The sequence below is a fragment of the Doryrhamphus excisus genome, chromosome 19 (assembly GCF_030265055.1).
Source record: "Doryrhamphus excisus isolate RoL2022-K1 chromosome 19, RoL_Dexc_1.0, whole genome shotgun sequence".
NCBI classification, from domain to species: Eukaryota; Metazoa; Chordata; class Actinopteri; order Syngnathiformes; family Syngnathidae; genus Doryrhamphus; species Doryrhamphus excisus.
The window spans coordinates 254,930-273,396 of record NC_080484.1 but is presented as its reverse complement, the minus strand read 5'-3'; the positions used below and the strand labels follow the sequence as shown (position 1 = coordinate 273,396).

At 43.0% G+C, this 18,467-nt stretch overlaps 1 protein-coding gene across 6 annotated transcripts in view; it reads left to right on the top strand.

Moving 5' to 3' along the window:
• Positions 1 to 18,467, top strand: part of stxbp5b (syntaxin binding protein 5b (tomosyn)) — a 32,859-nt gene that overhangs the window by 5,438 nt on the left and 8,954 nt on the right. For 2 of the 6 annotated variants that reach the window (XM_058056839.1, XM_058056837.1), the window contains exons 3-21: positions 3,021 to 3,102; positions 3,227 to 3,327; positions 4,181 to 4,315; positions 6,956 to 7,019; positions 7,764 to 7,847; positions 8,721 to 8,844; positions 8,944 to 9,022; positions 10,378 to 10,532; positions 11,093 to 11,165; positions 11,727 to 11,874; positions 11,957 to 12,024; positions 12,112 to 12,152; positions 12,926 to 13,146; positions 13,385 to 13,572; positions 13,653 to 13,778; positions 13,867 to 14,018; positions 16,330 to 16,392; positions 16,481 to 16,537; positions 16,620 to 16,667. In XM_058056839.1, coding sequence (XP_057912822.1) covers positions 3,021 to 3,102; positions 3,227 to 3,327; positions 4,181 to 4,315; positions 6,956 to 7,019; positions 7,764 to 7,847; positions 8,721 to 8,844; positions 8,944 to 9,022; positions 10,378 to 10,532; positions 11,093 to 11,165; positions 11,727 to 11,874; positions 11,957 to 12,024; positions 12,112 to 12,152; positions 12,926 to 13,146; positions 13,385 to 13,572; positions 13,653 to 13,778; positions 13,867 to 14,018; positions 16,330 to 16,392; positions 16,481 to 16,537; positions 16,620 to 16,667 — 2,009 coding nt within the window. Of the gene's footprint in view, positions 1 to 3,020; positions 3,103 to 3,226; positions 3,328 to 4,180; positions 4,316 to 6,955; positions 7,020 to 7,763; positions 7,848 to 8,720; positions 8,845 to 8,943; positions 9,023 to 10,377; positions 10,533 to 11,092; positions 11,166 to 11,726; positions 11,875 to 11,956; positions 12,025 to 12,111; positions 12,153 to 12,925; positions 13,147 to 13,384; positions 13,573 to 13,652; positions 13,779 to 13,866; positions 14,019 to 15,317; positions 15,402 to 16,329; positions 16,393 to 16,480; positions 16,574 to 16,619; positions 16,668 to 18,467 lie in introns of all 6 variants that reach the window. The other 4 variants (XM_058056840.1, XM_058056838.1, XM_058056842.1 and 1 more) reach the window with 3 other exon arrangements.

The window sequence follows — 18,467 nt, the reverse complement described above, 5'->3', positions numbered from 1 at the left end:
CGCTAGCCACTGGAGCCGAGCCAGTGCGCAGCCATTATTGTCCAAACAGCCGTGCAACGCAAGGGAGTAGCAAGACAAATGTGCCTCAGCCAAGGTGTGCTGGCAAGCTGTGGGTCGTTGAGGGGACTGCAATCTATCTGTGGTGGTTGGGGTCAGCAACACTGAGGAAAAGAAAAACGGGGCAAAAAAATCAGCAGTAATTTTGAGAGAATAAAGTGAAAATATTAACAGAAAAAAAGTCAATCGACAATTTTGCGAGGGTAATGCTGTACTAGTAGTAAGAGGAATTTTAATTTTTTTATACAAGAATGAAGTGTATAATATAATAAGAAAAGAAAGTTGCATTTTAGCCAGAAAACATAGCATTTTTTACAAAAATGAACTGAAGAAACGTAATATCATTTTAGCAATGTAGAATTTCAATATTAAAGAAAATATGTAAAATATCTTTATTTTGATAAAAAAACAAAATATAGTTGTATTTTTTTTTTTACAAAGTTAGGTTGGGAAAATGGTACTGGAATACAGTAAAAATAATATGGTGATAAAGTCATATTACAGTGGTACCTCAGTTAATGTTTGCCCTGGTTAGTGTCTTTTGTTTTGGTTAGAGGCCGTTTTGGTTTGGCCGTTTTTGCCTCTTGCGCAAAAAAAAAAACGTAAAAAGGAGTTAGCGTTCGAGTTGAAGAAAAAAAACCGTATTCGGTTCATCGAGGGGACGTTTAGTGTTTAATCCTCCGTGGAAGAGTCCTTAATTAAGGTCTCAATGGCCGAACAAAACGGGTCGTTTAGTTTAGAGGTGGTTCGGTGATGTAAACAATCCCAGCTTTGGTTGGCCCTCTTCTTCATTTAGATTTCCCCCTGGAAGCCCCCCCACCACCACCACACCATTATTAAAAGAGTGGTTGTGTTTACGGGGGGGGGGCGATCCCCGCACAGCGCCGTCCCATCCTGCATCTCTCTTCCTCCGTCGGCCTTAATGTGCGAGCCGACGGGATTACTGTCGCTCAGGCAATTGGTCCATTTATCAACAGACAGGCGGCATCGATCCCCACCCTCATTGCCCCCCCACCCCCACCAAACCCGGAGTTTGGAAAAGCCAGCGGCATCTCAGCCGACGCGAGTTCAATGAGGTGTCTACAAGTCAGTAAATGTCCACGTTTACAAGATGTCTCCGCTACAGTGTTTTCATCTGCCTGTTAGCGCCGCTCGCTCTCAGGTGTGTTAGACATACAGGAGAAGTTAGCGATAGTATCAGCAATATCATTTTGGTCCACTATGTCCACAGATGGTCCTCGGGTTGTGTTGGGTTTTATCTTTCACTGTTCTTTTTAACCAGTGAGGGTCACCTTAAAAATGAAAGGATGCAATGTCCACTGATATTTTGTAAGTGCTGAGACCTTACATACCGTAACGTAATTCTCCTTTATAGGTCTGCGCGCTAACCACTAGACCGCCGTGCTGCCCTACTGAAATACATTATTTTTGTTTATCAATAGATGAGTCCATGACTCCTATAGCATTGGTTAGCATTCAATCACCTTTGTCTATGTTGATGTCCGCGGTGGAGCGATATTGGCGGGTGTTTTATGTTCATTTTCACTTCCGTGGTGGGGGCGGTTCCCCTTTTCTTTGGCGCTCCGCCACTCGGGAGACTTAAAGAAGTGTCAAAAGTTCACTTGTAAGCAATGTGTTCATCCGCCCAGCACAAGGCGCCCAGCGGGGCACGTGGCGGGCGTCTAGGTTGTGCCGGTACACCCGAATGCATCAAGTGAGGGCTGGATGAGACTAGATATCCGTTTTTAGTTGTTGCCGGCGTGAAGAAGCGAAGCGCCCGCCCCGCCTCAGTTTGTTTTAAGCTTTTTTTTTTGTTTGTTTGACAAGCAGGATGTGGAGTCTTGTTCCATCAGGAGCTGCAGCATGTTTGGACGCTTCTCCTGCTGTCCTGTTTGCAAAAGGAGTTTTTGTTTTTCCCAGGGTTGTGACGAGTCAGGTGTCCACGCGGTCCTCCCCCTGCCCCCCTGCCTTCTTTCCCTTTCATCTCCGAGTTCACTCGCCAGCGCAGGCAGCCGACATCTAACAGCCGCACGAGCGGGCGGCGCACATTGAGCAGATGGGCGTCCTCGAGAGTTGCGTAAATCAAGACGGACGGGAGTCAACAAGACTCACGGGGGGGGGGGGGGGGGGGGGGGGGGGTTATTTATAGCTCCATCGTTCAACTTTTGCTTGCATATATAAATTGGAAAAGCAAAACAAACAGTCCACCAGGTAGAAAAATATTATGGACACGTTACTTCTAATGTTGGCTAGAAAGACATAACATTAGGTACACCTGCCCGCACATGAGATCCAACGAGATCCAAGAGCGATTCATTGATAGGTGACACCGCAGGGAAAGGATTCATCTTGGAGCGTACCACTTTTTGTAATGCGAACGATTCCCAGATATTTACACGCAATATTCAAATCAGCATAACATATTCTTACATGAATCATTGTTCAACTAAAAGTCAATATTGGGATTCAATAATTCCAAGAATTGTTCATTTAAAAATAAATACATATGAATATATATTTGAAATTTTTAATTCACATGGGCATTTTTGATAAATATATATAAGTATGTACTGTTCAGTATTGAAAGACCTTCATACAAGTACTAATCAGCAATAAAGTTAAAATATAAGTAAAAAAAAAATACATTCATTTATCATTTTTTGTTGATACAAATCACAAAGTAAAAAAAAAAAACATGAAAAAAAATCGGTAAATGCATAAAATACAAAATGACCGTCTCATTAATGCCCATGAATATTTCTGACTGTATTTGTAGTAACATACACGGTGGATATTATTTGGCACCTTTTCAAGAATTGCATGAATATTTAGTATGATGAATTTTGTCTTGTAATGTCTTCAAAGGTGGAAAGACGTTTCTCAAGGGAAAGGAAGATTATGGGTTACGTTATGTTACGTAATATTAAAATGAAGGTCTGGTTTTCTTTGACCAAACTGACCAGCTTCGGCCGAGCGGGTGTGGAGTGCTACTGTCAACACGAGAGCGGCGCTGCCGTCATCCAGCTCCAGTTCCTCATCAACGAGGTTGGTCCTCCTCCTCCTCACCATGTTAGCTTCGCGTGATGCTAATGGGGAGCACTTCCAGCACCACGCTTCTGTTGGTGGAGTCAATTTTGCCTTTTTTATGTGTGTGTGTGTGTTTTTACAGGGGGCGCTAGTGAGCGCCTTAGCGGATGACAGCGTCCATCTGTGGAACCTGAGACAAAAGATCCCTGCCATCCTGCATTCCCTCAAGTTCAACAGGGAGAGGTAATATCGCCACTGTTTTTCATAAGGGTGGTTTGCCAGGGTAATGTTGTAGTCATAAGAGGGAAAATGTCATTTGAATTTTTTGTATTTATACAAGAATGAAGTCAAAATATTAAGAAAAGAAAGTTGCATTTGTTCACTTCCTGCTTTCCTAATATAGTTAGTTTTTTTTTTATTTAAAAATTAATTTGCGGTAGGAAATGAAATGAAAATGAAACAAAAATTATAATAAAAATATTGTTATAATTTGCATGAGTGATGGTGAGCTCTGGTTCATGGAGGGGACATTTAGTGTTTTATCCTCCGTGGAAGAGTCCTTTATCGAGGTCTCAATGGCCGAACAAAACGAGTTATATCTATTGTTATAAAATATCAAACATTTTTTGCCCTGGTTAGTGTCTTTTGTTTTGGTTAGAGGTTTTTGTTTTTTTTTTACCTCTTGCGCAAAAAAAAAACGTAAAAGGTAGCAAATGAGTTAAGTTTAATCCTCCGTGGAAGAGTCCTTAATTAAGGTCTCAATGTCCGAACAAAAGGGGTTGTTTAGTTTAGACGCGTTTCGGTGATGTAAAGCAGTGTTAACGGATCTACCTGTAGTACGCTCTACCAGTGGAATACCAGAGCACCGCTACTTTGACCGCTTTTTAACTCTTTTTAACTCTTTTTAACTCTTTTTAACTCTTTTTAACTCTTTTTAACCCTTTTTAACCTTTTTTTAACCCTTGAGAAGGATATCAGAGACAATCGTTCTGCTCCGTTGTTGTTGTCTTTAGCCTGTCTCTTTCCGACTGACAATGCAGAGTGCTTTTTCACCATCAGTCAGTCACACAAAATCCTGGTGTCGCCCCCCCCACAGACTCACGTACTGCCACCTGCCCTTCCAGAGCAAATGGCTTTACATTGGCACGGAAAGAGGAAACATCCACATCGTCAACGTGGAGTCCTTCACCCTCTCAGGCTACGTCATCATGTGGAACAAAGCCATCGAACTGTGAGTCTCATAACCGGTCTTCCCTCCTCCTCCTCCTCCTCCTCTGCTTGCCACCCAGCCGTTCTCTTATCTGCCGTGTGCGCACGTGACGCTCCTGGAAGCAGGAAGATGCAAAAGAATGCGGACGCACGTGTTTTGGTGACGGCTTGCTCCCGAGACCTCGTTCAGGCGATAAAGGAGCGCTGGCTTTACGAGCATCACGTGCTGCTTCTCGCTGCAAAACAGCTGTAAAGATCCCAACCACGTTATGGCATGACTATTACACCAGTACACCAGTCTACATCACTTCCAGTACCGTGCCAGTAAACACCAGTTCAACTCCTCTATGATGCAAAAGGGATTTTTTAACCTGGTATCATGTCTTATGTTAACGGGTGGGTTTTGACCCGTGTATTAAATCAGCTATAAAATACACTAAAAACAATAAGTTACCATCAAATTTGCTTCTCATGTCTTGGTTACCTTCTTAGGCTTCCTCATCCATGAAAATGTTGCTTTTAATACTTTTGGCCTTTTTTTGTCACTATACCCCTCCATTTCTATTTACAAAAATGCTCAAATGAACCTCAAAAGAATCATATTCATAAATTGAAGGTTCTTTTGTTACCTAGTATCTATTACTGAGGGATATAGAACATATCTCTTAAATCAGGGGTGCTCATTAAGTCGATCGCGATCTACCGGTCGATCGCGGAGGTGGTACTGGTCGATCGCTGGTCGATCGCTGGTCGATCGCTGGTCGATCGCTGGTCGATCGCTGGTCGATCGCTGGTCGATCGCTGGTCGATCGCTGGTCGATTGCTGGTCGATCGCTGGTCGATCGCTGGTCGATCGCTGGTCGATCGCTGGTCGATCGCTGGTCGATCGCTGGTCGATCGCTGGTCGATCGCGGCGTGACATTAAAAAAATATCATCCTAGCATCAATGCCGTCACTTGATTGACATACAGGGCAGCCATTCAGATGACAACTGAATGTTGCCCTTCGGGCGACCAATCAAATCAAACAACGTCTCTAAGTGCAGCAGAACTTACGATGTCAGCCTATCATCCATCCCCGTTACTTGATTGACATACAGGACAACCAGTCAGATGACAACTGAATTTTGACCTTTAGGTCACCGCTCATGCGTAAACAACGATGCAAAGTGCTAAGCTAGTCGGCGAATTGCGAGATTTTAAGCCCTCGCTAAAGTTTATGGTCACTAAAATGAGTGAAGGAGCTGGACCAAGTAAAAAGGCAAAAACTGGACCAAGTAAAAAGGCCAAAACATATCACTTCCATACGGAATGGGAGGTGGACTTTTTTTTCACAATGTCTTTTTCGAAGTGCGTTTGCCTCATATGCCATTCTACCATCGCAGTACCAAAGAAGGGAAATGTGGAGTAATGTGGAGGTAATTACAAAAAATGTTAATAGTTAATTATGTGTGTTTTGCAATATTGGCTCATTTGGTTATGTAAGGTACATCAACATACATTGTACGTACAAATAATCCTCAATACATTTGAAAATAAATAGATGTTTTGCATTTTTGTAGTGGGTAGATCATTTTGACTCGCTCATTTTAAAAGTAGCTCGCATGCTGAAAAAGTGTGAGCACCCCTGTCTTAAATCAATGACTTTGATTTATTTTCTCATTTTAGTATTCATCACTAAAGAAACATCTATGGTGTTGGGGTCAATTTTGACCCATATATATTCATGTCAAGAAAAGGTAGAAAAACGTATTGTTTTCAGCAACAAAATGAGAATCCCCTGAAGCTTCCATGATGAGAAGAGGAGCTGGTTGTCATTGTGTTGGCTAATTGGACACTTAGGATTTCAGCATTCAAATGTAAAACACAGAGGAGGGCTAATGATGTGTCCCTACAGCCTGTTGATGAACACCAAATGTGAGAAGCTCTTATCTCGCTTGCTTTTCGTGAAGTCCTAAAGGACGGCGGTGACCCTCCCCGAGCTAGATGAGCCCGCCCCCGTTGGCTGTAGAAAAGCAGGACTTCCTTCAGATGTATCCGGTCCTATCCAGGCCACCTCATGATGCGGTGATGGGGAGTTGCTATTGGACGTCCATGCCAGCCTCCTATGCCCCCCCCACCCCCCCCACCCCGCAAATGTATCGACTCATCAGCAGCAATGACATCATTAGCCAAGACCGCACAGGCAGGCGGCGACACTTTCCGTAGTCCGTACTCGTTGTTTCCTCTCTGCGGCCCTCGCTCTGTTGCCACGGTGATGTCGTCTCCGCACGGCGTAATCTCTCCTGGACCCTCATGTGACCCTGCGCCGCCTCCCTCCCTCCCTCCCGCTCCATTCTCTGTGGTACTTCACAACATCTCACTCTTCAATTTGGTGGCTTAATTGGCCGTCTAGCAGCTTCTGCATGGTTTTTTTTGTTGTTTTTTTTCCCCGACTGCTCCCTCCCGCTGCTAGGCTCAATGGAAGGCTAATAAAATAACCTCACGTCTGTCTGTAGGGGGTTCTTGTCTATGTTTCTCTATGCTTCACTGTGTTACGCTAACGTTGTTAACATGCTTGGAGTTAGTCATGCATGTTTGTCAGCAGAATGCAACAACTGCTAATTGTAGACGCCTGTGTTTCTTCCTCCTCCTCCTCCTCCTCCTTAAACCTTCTTGCACAGATCCACCAAGACACACCCAGGGCCCGTAGTGCACATCAGTGATAACCCCATGGACGAAGGAAAGGTAAAGCAGTGTTTCCCACAGGACTGCAATCTATTTGCAACATGTGCATCTCATTTTTCTGGACACTGTGAGGCAAAAACAAACAAAACACATTTTAGGTTTAGAAATACAAGAGAACTTTTCTTCTGGCGCTTCTTTTTCTCTGTGTGTTTTTTTGTTTGTTTGTTTTTTTTTAATGTCACAAGCATGACAGAGTCTTGAGTGCATGTACCCCACCCCCCCAGCTCCATCACACTTTAAAAAACATCTAATATTGCTTACCTGTTATATACATTTAATGAATTATTATATAGACCAGGGTTCAATCCCACCCTCATTCATTAGAATTATTAGAATTGATTATGTGATGCATTCTATTGTACCCTATAAAATTAAACCATTACCAAACTATTATGGGAATAATGACTAATAATTACCAGAAGAAAATTTACAAGAAGAAAACTGAAATAGTTGGAAAGTTTAAAAACAACAAAAAACCAGCACAAATAAAAAAAACAATCTGTAATTTGAATACACATAACTTGTTAGCATAGCATGTGTTGCTTTACCAAATACCAAAGTGGCAAAGTTGCATCCTTTCATTATTCACTGGCATTGGAGTCGCATCACATCTGTGGCGGTCCAAATGTATCGATGTATCGCTTTGACAAATACATCAATTCCCTTTTGAAGATGATGAACCAGGCATAGATATTCCAAATAGGAAGAAGCCGAACCCCCACAGCATCTGTCCTCTTCTTGCAGCTCCTGATCGGATTCGAGTGCGGGGTCGTGGTGTTGTGGGACCTGAAGTCCAAAAAGGCCGACTACCGCTACAATTACGATGAGGTAAGGCATTGTTGTTATTTCCTTTCCTTTTTGTTCCTTGGGGGGTTGCTAGCTTGCTAGCATGCGCCTCTGTCACAAAACCAGAAATACAAGAAGGAAACTGGATAGTGTAACAGATAAGCGGCAGAGGAATCACAACATTGCAAGTCTCTCGGGGAGCGTCTTTCATTGGCATCGACCTCTCAGTGCTTACCATTGGGCCTGTCACGATGGGATCATTTTTCGATAAAGAAAGGGGAATACCAGCAACTTTCATCCGCACCTCGACCCACAACCTGCCCAGTTTTACAGGAAAAAAAACTACAGCTGGAGATGCGGCGCAGCCTTCCTTCCAAAGGTCAACACTGACTGAGGCGTTTGGTGGTCAAAGTAAATCTAAACAAAACGGCGCTCACAGACGCTGTCGTTGGCTGTATGTTAAACCTTCCTGTTAAAGGAATATATAAAACAAACAAACATACGCATCTCTAGTTGAAGCTTAGCTTAGCTTAGCATCCACCTTCCCTTTCCTCTTGAATTAGCTGTCTGAGCACAACCTGCCGCCGTGTCATCATCTCGCCGTCGCAAGCCACGTTACGCAAGTGTCGATGTGAGAGAGTGAAATACTCTCGCACCAATGTGGCAGATTAACGCCCCCGGTGTTATTTACGCCTCGTTAGTGTGATTGCGAGGGAGGGAGAGACGCCGCCATTCAGCAAAATAAACGCAAGATGGTGTCACGCCGCTGTGTGCAAGGTGTCGCTGCAGAAGCACGGCACGGACACCACTGAACGCAGGTGTCTTTTTTTTTTTTTTTTTTTTTAACCTGGCCGAGTGCAGGATGCAAAATCATGTGCCAAAGACACATTTGTTGATATTTTCTCACACTTCCAGGCCATCCACTCAGTCGCCTGGCACCACGAAGGAAAACAGTTTGTCTGCAGCCACTCGGACGGCACTCTGACCACATGGAATATACGAGCCCCCGCCAAGCCTGCGCAGATCATCACGCCGCATGGTAGGGACTGTTGCACATACACACTAACTGGCATTATGTAAACACACGCGTGTTGTGTGATGCATTCATGCACTGTATTATGTCTCATGCGTCCACCAGGAAAGCAGCCCAAGGATGGCAAGAAGCCAGAGCCATGCAAGCCCATCCTGAAGGTGGAGTACAAAACAACACGGGCTGGGTGAGTGTTCCGGTCCCCGCCCATCCTTCTTCTTCCCCACTTCCACATCCCGTCCTGAGAAGCAGCCTTTCCTGTTATTCCGCCACAACACAACACATGCGTGTCTGTGTGGTGTCTTGGCTTGTTTGCACCGTCCCAACACAATATTCTCGATTTATCGGGAGAGTGGGTTTTGTGGCTCTGAAACGGGCTATTCCTCAGGATTGATCTAATTCCAGGCATCCGTCGCCACTCAGCTGTTTGAATTTGACAGCTTTACTGCTGTACGGTCTTTCAACAATAACATTAACTCCTTCAATCCTCTCCTCTCTGTATCGGACATTTTTTATTGATTTGGACTGATTCTTCTGTGTTCTACGCCACAACATAACACACATGTATGCAGGCATGCACGTGTTGGAGCTCGTGTGTGAATAGAAACCAGTCCCCTCAGTGCCTAATCGCACTAAACCAGGGGTGGGCAAACTACGGCCCGGGGGCCACATCCGGCCCGCCAAGTGTTTGAATACGGCCCGCCCAATCTTTCCAAAGTATTTCATTTAAAGTCAACATACAACCTGGCATCATGGCCTGAGCCAACCTTTTGATGGTTGTATCAATTTCGTTGTTTGACATGGTCTGTTGTTTACAAAGTGCTCCTGAAATTATTATAACTATTTATATTATAATATTATTATAACTATTATGATTATTATATTTATTATATTAATGCTAATTATTATATTAATTATATATAATAATATTGTTATATTTGCACATTTTACATAATAATATAATTATTATTTTAATTTTATTTTAATTATTATAATATTTTATTATTTTTAAAATATTTAAATATAAATATAAAATAATAAATAATAATAGCAGATTGCATGACAATTTTACAGATACAATAATACCAGGTGGACTGTTACGTGTAAAATATATAGTCTGCCCCCCCCCCCCATGTCTCCAAGACTCCATGTCTTTTCCCTTCCTGGTTGCTGTGCAGGATGTATTTCTATGGGAAAGTTGCAGGCCGACTTCTGGAAAATACGGTATAGATATATTTTTTTCATTAACGCCATAATATGGCAGTAGCTGCATTTGATGGATTATGAGTATGATGTGCTTTAAAAGGTCTGCTGCACTGCTCAATGTTGTCCCGATACAATTTTTCACCTCCCATTCTGATGAATATTCAGTAAATAAATGCCCTGGTTGTCATTAGAGCATTCATGGGGAAAAAAGAAGGCACAATCGTAAAAATCGTTGTCTCTCCTCGTCCGTTCACCAGTGACTGCACCAGGAAGAGTTAGATCTCCGATGCACCATATTAGCAATTGAAATGTTAGCATGTTTCCCCCTGAACCCAGGGACCCCTTCATGGTTCTGTCAGGAGGACTGTCCTACGACACGGTAGGAAGGAGAGCCTGTCTGACCGTGATGCACGGGAAGAGCACCGCCGTCCTGGAGATGGACTTCCCCATCGTGGACTTCCTCACGCTGTGTGAAACGCCATATCCAAACGGTGAGCACCACCGTTTCCCACAAGCTTTACATGTTTGTCTTTATGCTTCACGGACAATGTTTTTTTTTTTTTTGTCCATAAGAGATTTGGAACTTTGTTCGACGGTCCTCAAACGCACCATATTTGCTGTGGGACACAAATGTGAAACTTACAAACAGTAGTCCGTGAAGTATAATAAGTAAAATGAAGTATAATACAAATACAGGGCATCCAGAAGACGTATTCTAAGACGTGATGACATGTGGTATTCTACACTGGTTACTCGGTGTCAGTAATGTTACATCACAGGAAGTACAGTACAAAAAATCTTCCAATGCTAACAAGTGTGCTACGCATGTACATTATGGCTTATTTATAGTAAAAATGCCTGATTTTCTCCTATGTCTACCATATTGAGTAATACGAATGTAAAGATTCATGGATCATGTCAGACTATACTGCTTTCTAATTGAAATGCATTTAAGTATGTTGTATTTTTTGTCATAACAGAAGTCGATTGTGGGAGCATGCTTTGTGGTACCCGTGTAAGACCACGCAGTGATGCTTTGTACTGTTTGCAGACTTTCAGGAGCCATACGCAGTGGTGGTCCTCCTGGAGAGGGATTTAGTCCTCATTGATCTCGGGCAGATCGGGTGAGTGTAACCCCCCCCCCCCCCCCCCCCCCCGTTGGTTCAGCTCCCCTGCGCTGCAGAAGGAGAGTTGACGGTTCAAACGGTAAACGATAGAATTGTCAACTTGTCATCCAGCGCGGCCCTGAACGTGTCGTGTCGGGGAGCAAGGTTTACCAGCGTACATACTGTATCATAAAAAGCTGAAATTGTTATACTCATAACTGGAAAAAAAACATATAGCTCTGTCTTTAAATGTTTGTTTTACCAAATTGGGAAAAAAATTATAAAATATATTAAAGAATAGTGCAATATATATATTATATAAATATATAATACAGTATAAATATATAAGCGGCTCCTTGTATTTTGGTGGGGTGTTCAAACCGTGGCCCGTGGGCCATTTTGGAGCCAGAGGTTTGTTTTTTATTGGACTGTGGCATATTGGAAAAATAAAATTCAAATTCAAAATTAGCAAAACAGACCAAAAAACCTGAAATGTTAATAGAACTATCATGGATCTAATAATATTTATTGTTGGAAAACAACTTTGTCATCAGCTTCAGCACGTCGCTCTCCTGACAGGTACCCGATATTTGAGAACCCGTATCCCCTCACCATTCACGAGTCCCCGGTGACCTGCTGCGAGTACTTCGCCGACTGCCCGGCCGAACTCATTCCTGCACTTTACTCCGTCGGCAGCCGGCAGAAGAGGCAAGGTTACAGCAAGAAGGTGAGCCAGGTTGCTGTTCCTAATACTAATTGGCGGTACTATTACTAACCTGTACTGATTTCATGCTAATATGTCTGTCCAGGAGTGGCCAATCAGTGGGGGAAACTGGGGTCAAGGCACACAGAGTTACCCAGAGATTATGATCACGGGGTGAGGCAAAAATGATCCATGCATGAACCGATGAGATTAAAAGATGTGGACAGATGATTCATGTTGATGCTTTCTGAACATAAATAGGCACGCCGATGGCTCCATTAAGTTTTGGGATGCCTCTGCATGTAAGTACTCCTTTAACTTTAGCTACCCTGGGACCCACTGTCACCACTGTCACACATGTACGTTCAGTAGCCACGTTTACATGAGATGTTCCTCTTTCTGAGTGACGTATCAGAAAACAGTGTATCCATGGAAAGGAATATTCCAATCTCCTGTCTACATGCACCACTATAATCAAACGGAATAGTCAATGGGGCATGCGCGGTATAACGTAAACAAAATGCTAATGGTAATGGTATTATTTCATTTGAACATGCATCAGATTCCAATTGAGTGCATCCCATAATCAGTTCCCAGTTCCACATGTCCAAAAGGAGTAGGAAGAAGCAAAGCTTATTAAATCCTACCCCTCCATCTGGTACTTTTACAATCACTAACTCTTACATTTGTTCACTTCCTGCTTTCCTAATATAGTTAGTTGGTTTTTTTTATTAAAAATTAAAAAAATTATTAAAAATTATTAAAATATTGTTATACATTTTTAAATAATTAAAAAATATATATTTATTTTTTGTCACGTGCCACAAACGTTCCTTTCCTAATATAGTTTAAGTTAATTGTTTTACATTATTTTTTTTTTTTTACATGTTACATTTGTTCACTTCCTGCTTTCCATAATACAGTTTAAGGTTTTTTGGGGTTAGATAATATTTGAGTCCATGTAAACGAGGCTAGTGTCCAAATAACACAAAAATAAATACTAGTAGCAATTATTTTTTGCGCATTGACAACTCATCCACTGTCTTTCAAACCCCGCCCCCCTAAAAAAAAAAAGTGATGCTCCAAGTGCTGTACAAGCTGAAGACGGCCAAGGTGTTTGAGCGGGCGCGAGGCAAAGAGGACAAGGCCAATGCAGACATCGTGGAGGAGGACCCTTTTGCCATCCAGACCCTGTGCTGGTGCCCCGAGAGCAGGATGCTGTGCGTGGCCGGCGTGTCGGCGCACATCATCGTCTACAGATTCAGCAAGCAAGAGGTCACCGCCGCCGAAGTGCAGGTGAGACGCTTTGCCGCCCCCTTCTGGCTGTTGGGGGAAGTAGAAAAACAAAGGCATGACTTAGGAGAGGAAGTTGCAAACCCTGACAGTTGACATTAGCAGACATTCATTTTGAATGAAATGAAAACTCTATTTCAACAAAATAAAACCAAAAAAATCATTTTGAATACATTTTAAAATGGTTTTAATACATTGGACGCCGACTCATGATGACAAATTACCTCTCACGTGTTGGTAGCTCTTGGAGGTACGCCTGCAGTGCGAGCTGAGCGACGTGGACTCGCCCGACCCCACCGGAGAGCAGACCCCCACGCTGCCCACATCGGTCGGAGCGCCCCCCAGCCCCCAGGAGGCGGAGCCCGCCACTCAGCCCTCCACCGGCAGCACCTCGTCGGACGGGCCGCGAGACAACACACCCTGCCTGCAGTAGGGAGAACCATTCTTAGCTTACACGCTTCCTCAACCGCTCCGGTGAACCAATCCTCATGACGCCTGCCTTAATGCAGGGTGCGGAGCGCCGCGCTCAAGCAGTCTCCTGGCTACCAGGTGGAGCTGGTCATCCAGCTGGTGTGGGTGAGTGGGGAGCCCCCTCAGCAGATCACCAGCTTGGCCATAAACTCCTCGTACGGGCTGTAAGTGATCTCCAGGCCTCCACAACACGCTTTGTACGCCATAAATCATCTGGAATCTTCTTCCTGATTTCCTGATTCCTGGTTTCAGAGTGGTGTTCGGGAACAGTAACGGTCTGGCCGTGGTGGACTACCTCCAGAAAACACTGCTTCTCAACCTGGGCACATCGGAGCTCTACAGCCCCTCTGAGCCCTACCAGAGGCAGCCTCGCTCCCCACGCAAAGCCCGGCAGCCCTCTGGAGGTCAGCTCCCGTGATGATCTGTGCTGCTTCCCTGATTCGTTACCGCACTCGTTACCCGGGTATCCCTTCACACACACCATTGTTCATCTGCATACGGTAGTGTCCCCAGTAAACAGACTTTACTGTCAGAAATGCTAATGCTAACGGTTTAATTTCATTTGAACATGCATCAGATTCCAATTGAGTGCATCCCATAATCAGTTCCCAGTTCCACATGTCCAAAAGGAGTAGGAAGAAGCAAAGCTTATTAAATCCTACCCCTCCATCTGGTACTTTTACAATCACTAACTCTTACATTTGTTCACTTCCTGCTTTCCTAATGTAGTTAGTTTTTTTTTTATAATATAATTTGTTTAAAAAATTATTATTAAAAATTATTATAAATTATTATAAAAATATTGTTATACATTTTTTTAAAAAAATTAATATATAAAAAATAATTTAATTTATTTTTTGTCACGTGCCACGTACATTCCTTTCCTAATATAGTTTATTATTATACAAATTATTATTAATTTAAAAAAATATAATTTAAAAAATATATATATTTTGATAAAAATGTGATAAAAAATATATATATTTTTTGTCACGTACCGAAGTAGGAGGTGATATGAGCATTCCACATACTGAAATGCTATGGCTAGCATAACGTAGTCCTAGCATAGAAGTGTTTCAAATGTACTTCTTCCCTGAGATCATATTTCTCCTCTCTTGTAGAGAAGTATTGGATGACATTTTTAGCTCATTGCTTATTTTTAGCCTTATGCATTATTTTAGCTGTTTGAAGAGGAACTATATCAGCAAGTTGAAGTATTTGTCATTTTACAAATAAGGAGATAGTATGTTCTCTTATGAATTATCCTTACTTAAATGATCCTAATTAAAACACAAGCAATGACTTCACGCTGCTCAAAGATCCTCTAAATGACAGGAGGACTTTAACTAAGACGTGATTTTGCAGTACGTCTTCAAAAACAGAAGAAGATCTTTGCTCTGCTGTTTTTAAGGATGACTTCAAACACTCTGCAGTGGTTGTGTCACGTTTGAGGTAGTGTGAAGGTAGCTTTGGCAGCCTCCGTGGCGTCCTCCTGTAGTAGCTTCTTTCCCTCAACAGGGGGCAGCGCTGACAGCTGCACCATCTGTTCACTTGGCCTGCATCGTGCACAGAGATTGTCGTCTTGTTCCCTCCGTTATTGTGTTTTGTTTTTGGTTTTTTTTGTACCGTAAGTGGTCGTAAGTACATTTGGAAGGCCGTGCTCACATGTCTCTGTCTCACTCTTTTCACGGCTGTCGGTAAAGACATTCCCACCGGGGTGTCTTTCGTTTCCAGAGTTTCTGTCTTGTATTCAGAGTCTGTGAAGAAGCTACGATCTTCTCACTTCAGTAAGTCAGACTTTGGAGTCCGTGGTTTTTGCACCCTGCAGAGGTGCTGTAGTAGATGTAGCACCCCCACTGCCATCCTCTCCCAGGGCCCTGATGCATTCTAGTGTCCGTGCTGGACGTGTGTGTCCTACAGATGTCATAGTTGGACATGTTTAGTAGTTACCTTGGAGCATCTAGCATAGCTTAAATTAGAAGACCAGTCCAGTAGATGAGACAAAAATACAGGATTTTTCATTCGTCATGTCACAAATGTTTGTGTTCGGCTACAACAGGGGTGCTCAAACTGCAGCCCGGGGGCCTTTTGCGGACTCTTGTCCCGCAGCATATTGTAAAAATAAAATCAAGCAAAAAAAAACAAACACTAAAGATTGGGAAGATTGAGCGGATTTATTTGTTTGTTTGTTTGTCACATTCAAATGTTTCAGTTCATCAAACAAATTGAAATATTAGTCAGCGACAACACAACTGAACGAAAAATGCAGTTTTTAAATAATTTATTATTGGGGGGGTATGTGAAGAGTATAAAATTTGTTTTATAAAAAAAAATTAAATTTTAAAAATCAATAAAAAATAGGGGGGCACCACCATGACACCACTGGCCCTTAGAAGTAAAAAAAACAAACAAAAAAAAAAAAACATGCTAGGTTAATTAGCCACTCCAAATTGTCCATAGGTATGAATGTGAGTGTGAATGGTTGTTTGTCTATATGTGCCCTGGGATTGGCTGGCCACCAGTCCAGGGTGGACCCCGCCTCTCGCCCCAAGACAGCTGGGATAGGCTCCAGCATCCCCTTGTGAGGATAAGCGTCATAAAATGAATGAATGTATATATTTGGAATATGCTGCAGGCCGGGTTTGAACACCCCTGGCAAAGGTAAATTAGAGTTCAAGCTTCCTTCATTCTGGTTTATTTACATTCTCTCCGCAGCGCTGTGCGATTCCAACGACGGGCCCAACACCTCCGAGGAGCGCTGCAAATCGCCGACTTCAGGTGAGCCACTCTTACGTGTGTGTGTGGTGTCTGTCTTTTTTTTTTTAATTTTTATTTTTGAACGCTTGCCGTCCGCCACGCACCGCAGGATCCACCTCGCCGTGCGATTCCGACGAGGACCGAAAGGCCAAGTTCATAAAAAAGGGTACCGTATTTGTTTTCGACGGCCGTCAGGTGAACGGTGAGCGGCCGCAGTCATGTGATTTGCCTCTGCACCCTGTTTCCAGTGAAGTACAAAAGCAGACGCTTTTCCAAGACGGTTGCCAATGACTTTGGTACTGTATCAGCCACGTGTACCGTATATACTCTCTCTCTCTCTCTCTCTCTCTCTCTCTGACTGAACGACGGCTCTAACACCACCGTGCCTTCCTCTTCGGTGCGGCTGTGCATCCTGTGATAGTGAACAGAAAAGGAGCGCAATCAAATATATATTTTTTTTTAATCACTAATCAAGTGGGGTGTTTTAATTTGGAAAATTAACCACAGTGTCCTAACTAAAATAAATGCATGACAGAAAAATCTTTTCAATGTGAGGCCTCAGATTTTCTGTGCAGTTTCTCTAATTTGGATTTGGAAAAAAAAGCAGATGAGCCAAATGGTGCAATTTTTGCATCAAAAAAAAAAAAAAGCATAGAAAATCCGCATAAAGCCTTACTCCTCACTATTCTGGTGTTGAATGTGACTTCCGTACGTGAATTTCTCTGCAGCTGTAGACACGTGGGTTTGATTCCAGGGCTGTTAACTTGTTGGACTGCCGGCTTCCTGATTAGTATTTTTTCCTCTTCTTCTTCTTCTTCTTCTTCTTCTTCTTCTTCTTGCTCTGTTGACGGAAGTGCAATCATCATGCTTTGACTGCTTGTTGCTTTGTTGGACCTTGACGAGGCATGTCTTCTGCAGTGAAAAGGTGGTGACAGACTGTAAGCTGATTGTGATAACACACTAGTGCCAAGGTCGTAGATGTGCTTCAAAACAATAGACAACACACCAGTGCCAAGGTCGTAGATATGCTTCAAAACAATAGACAACACACCAGTGCCAAGGTCGTAGATGTGCTTCAAAACAATAGACAACACACCAGTGCCAAGGTCGTAGATATGCTTCAAAACAATAGACAACACACCAGTGCCAAGGTCGTAGATGTGCTTCAAAACAATAGACAACACACCAGTGCCAAGGTCGTAGATGTGCTTCAAAACAATAGACAACACACCAGTGCCAAGGTCGTAGATATGCTTCAAAACAATAGACAACACACCAGTGCCAAGGTCGTAGATGTGCTTCAAAACAATAGACAACACACCAGTGCCAAGGTCGTAGATATGCTTCAAAACAATAGACAACACAACAGTGCCAAGGTCGTAGATATCCTTCAAAACAATAGACAACACACCAGTGCCAAGGTCGTAGATATGCTTCAAAACAATAGACAACACACCAGTGCCAAGGTCGTAGATGTGCTTCAAAACAATAGACAACACACCAGTGCCAAGGTCGTAGATGTGCTTCAAAACAATAGACAACACACCAGTGCCAAGGTCGTAGATGTGCTTCAAAACAATAGACAACACACCAGTGCCAAGGTCGTAGATGTGCTTCAAAACAATAGACAACACACCAGTGCCAAGGTCGTAGATGTGCTTCAAAACAATAGACAACACACCAGTGCCAAGGTCGTAGATGTGCTTCAAAACAATAGACAACACACCAGTGCCAAGGTCGTAGATGTGCTTCAAAACAATAGACAACACACCAGTGCCAAGGTCGTAGATGTGCTTCAAAACAATAGACAACACACCAGTGCCAAGGTCGTAGATGTGCTTCAAAACAATAGACAACACACCAGTGCCAAGGTCGTAGATGTGCTTCAAAACAATAGACAACACACCAGTGCCAAGGTCGTAGATGTGCTTCAAAACAATAGACAACACACCAGTGCCAAGGTCGTAGATGTGCTTCAAAACAATAGACAACACACCAGTGCCAAGGTCGTAGATGTGCTTCAAAACAATAGACAACACACCAGTGCCAAGGTCGTAGATGTGCTTCAAAACAATAGACAACACACCAGTGCCAAG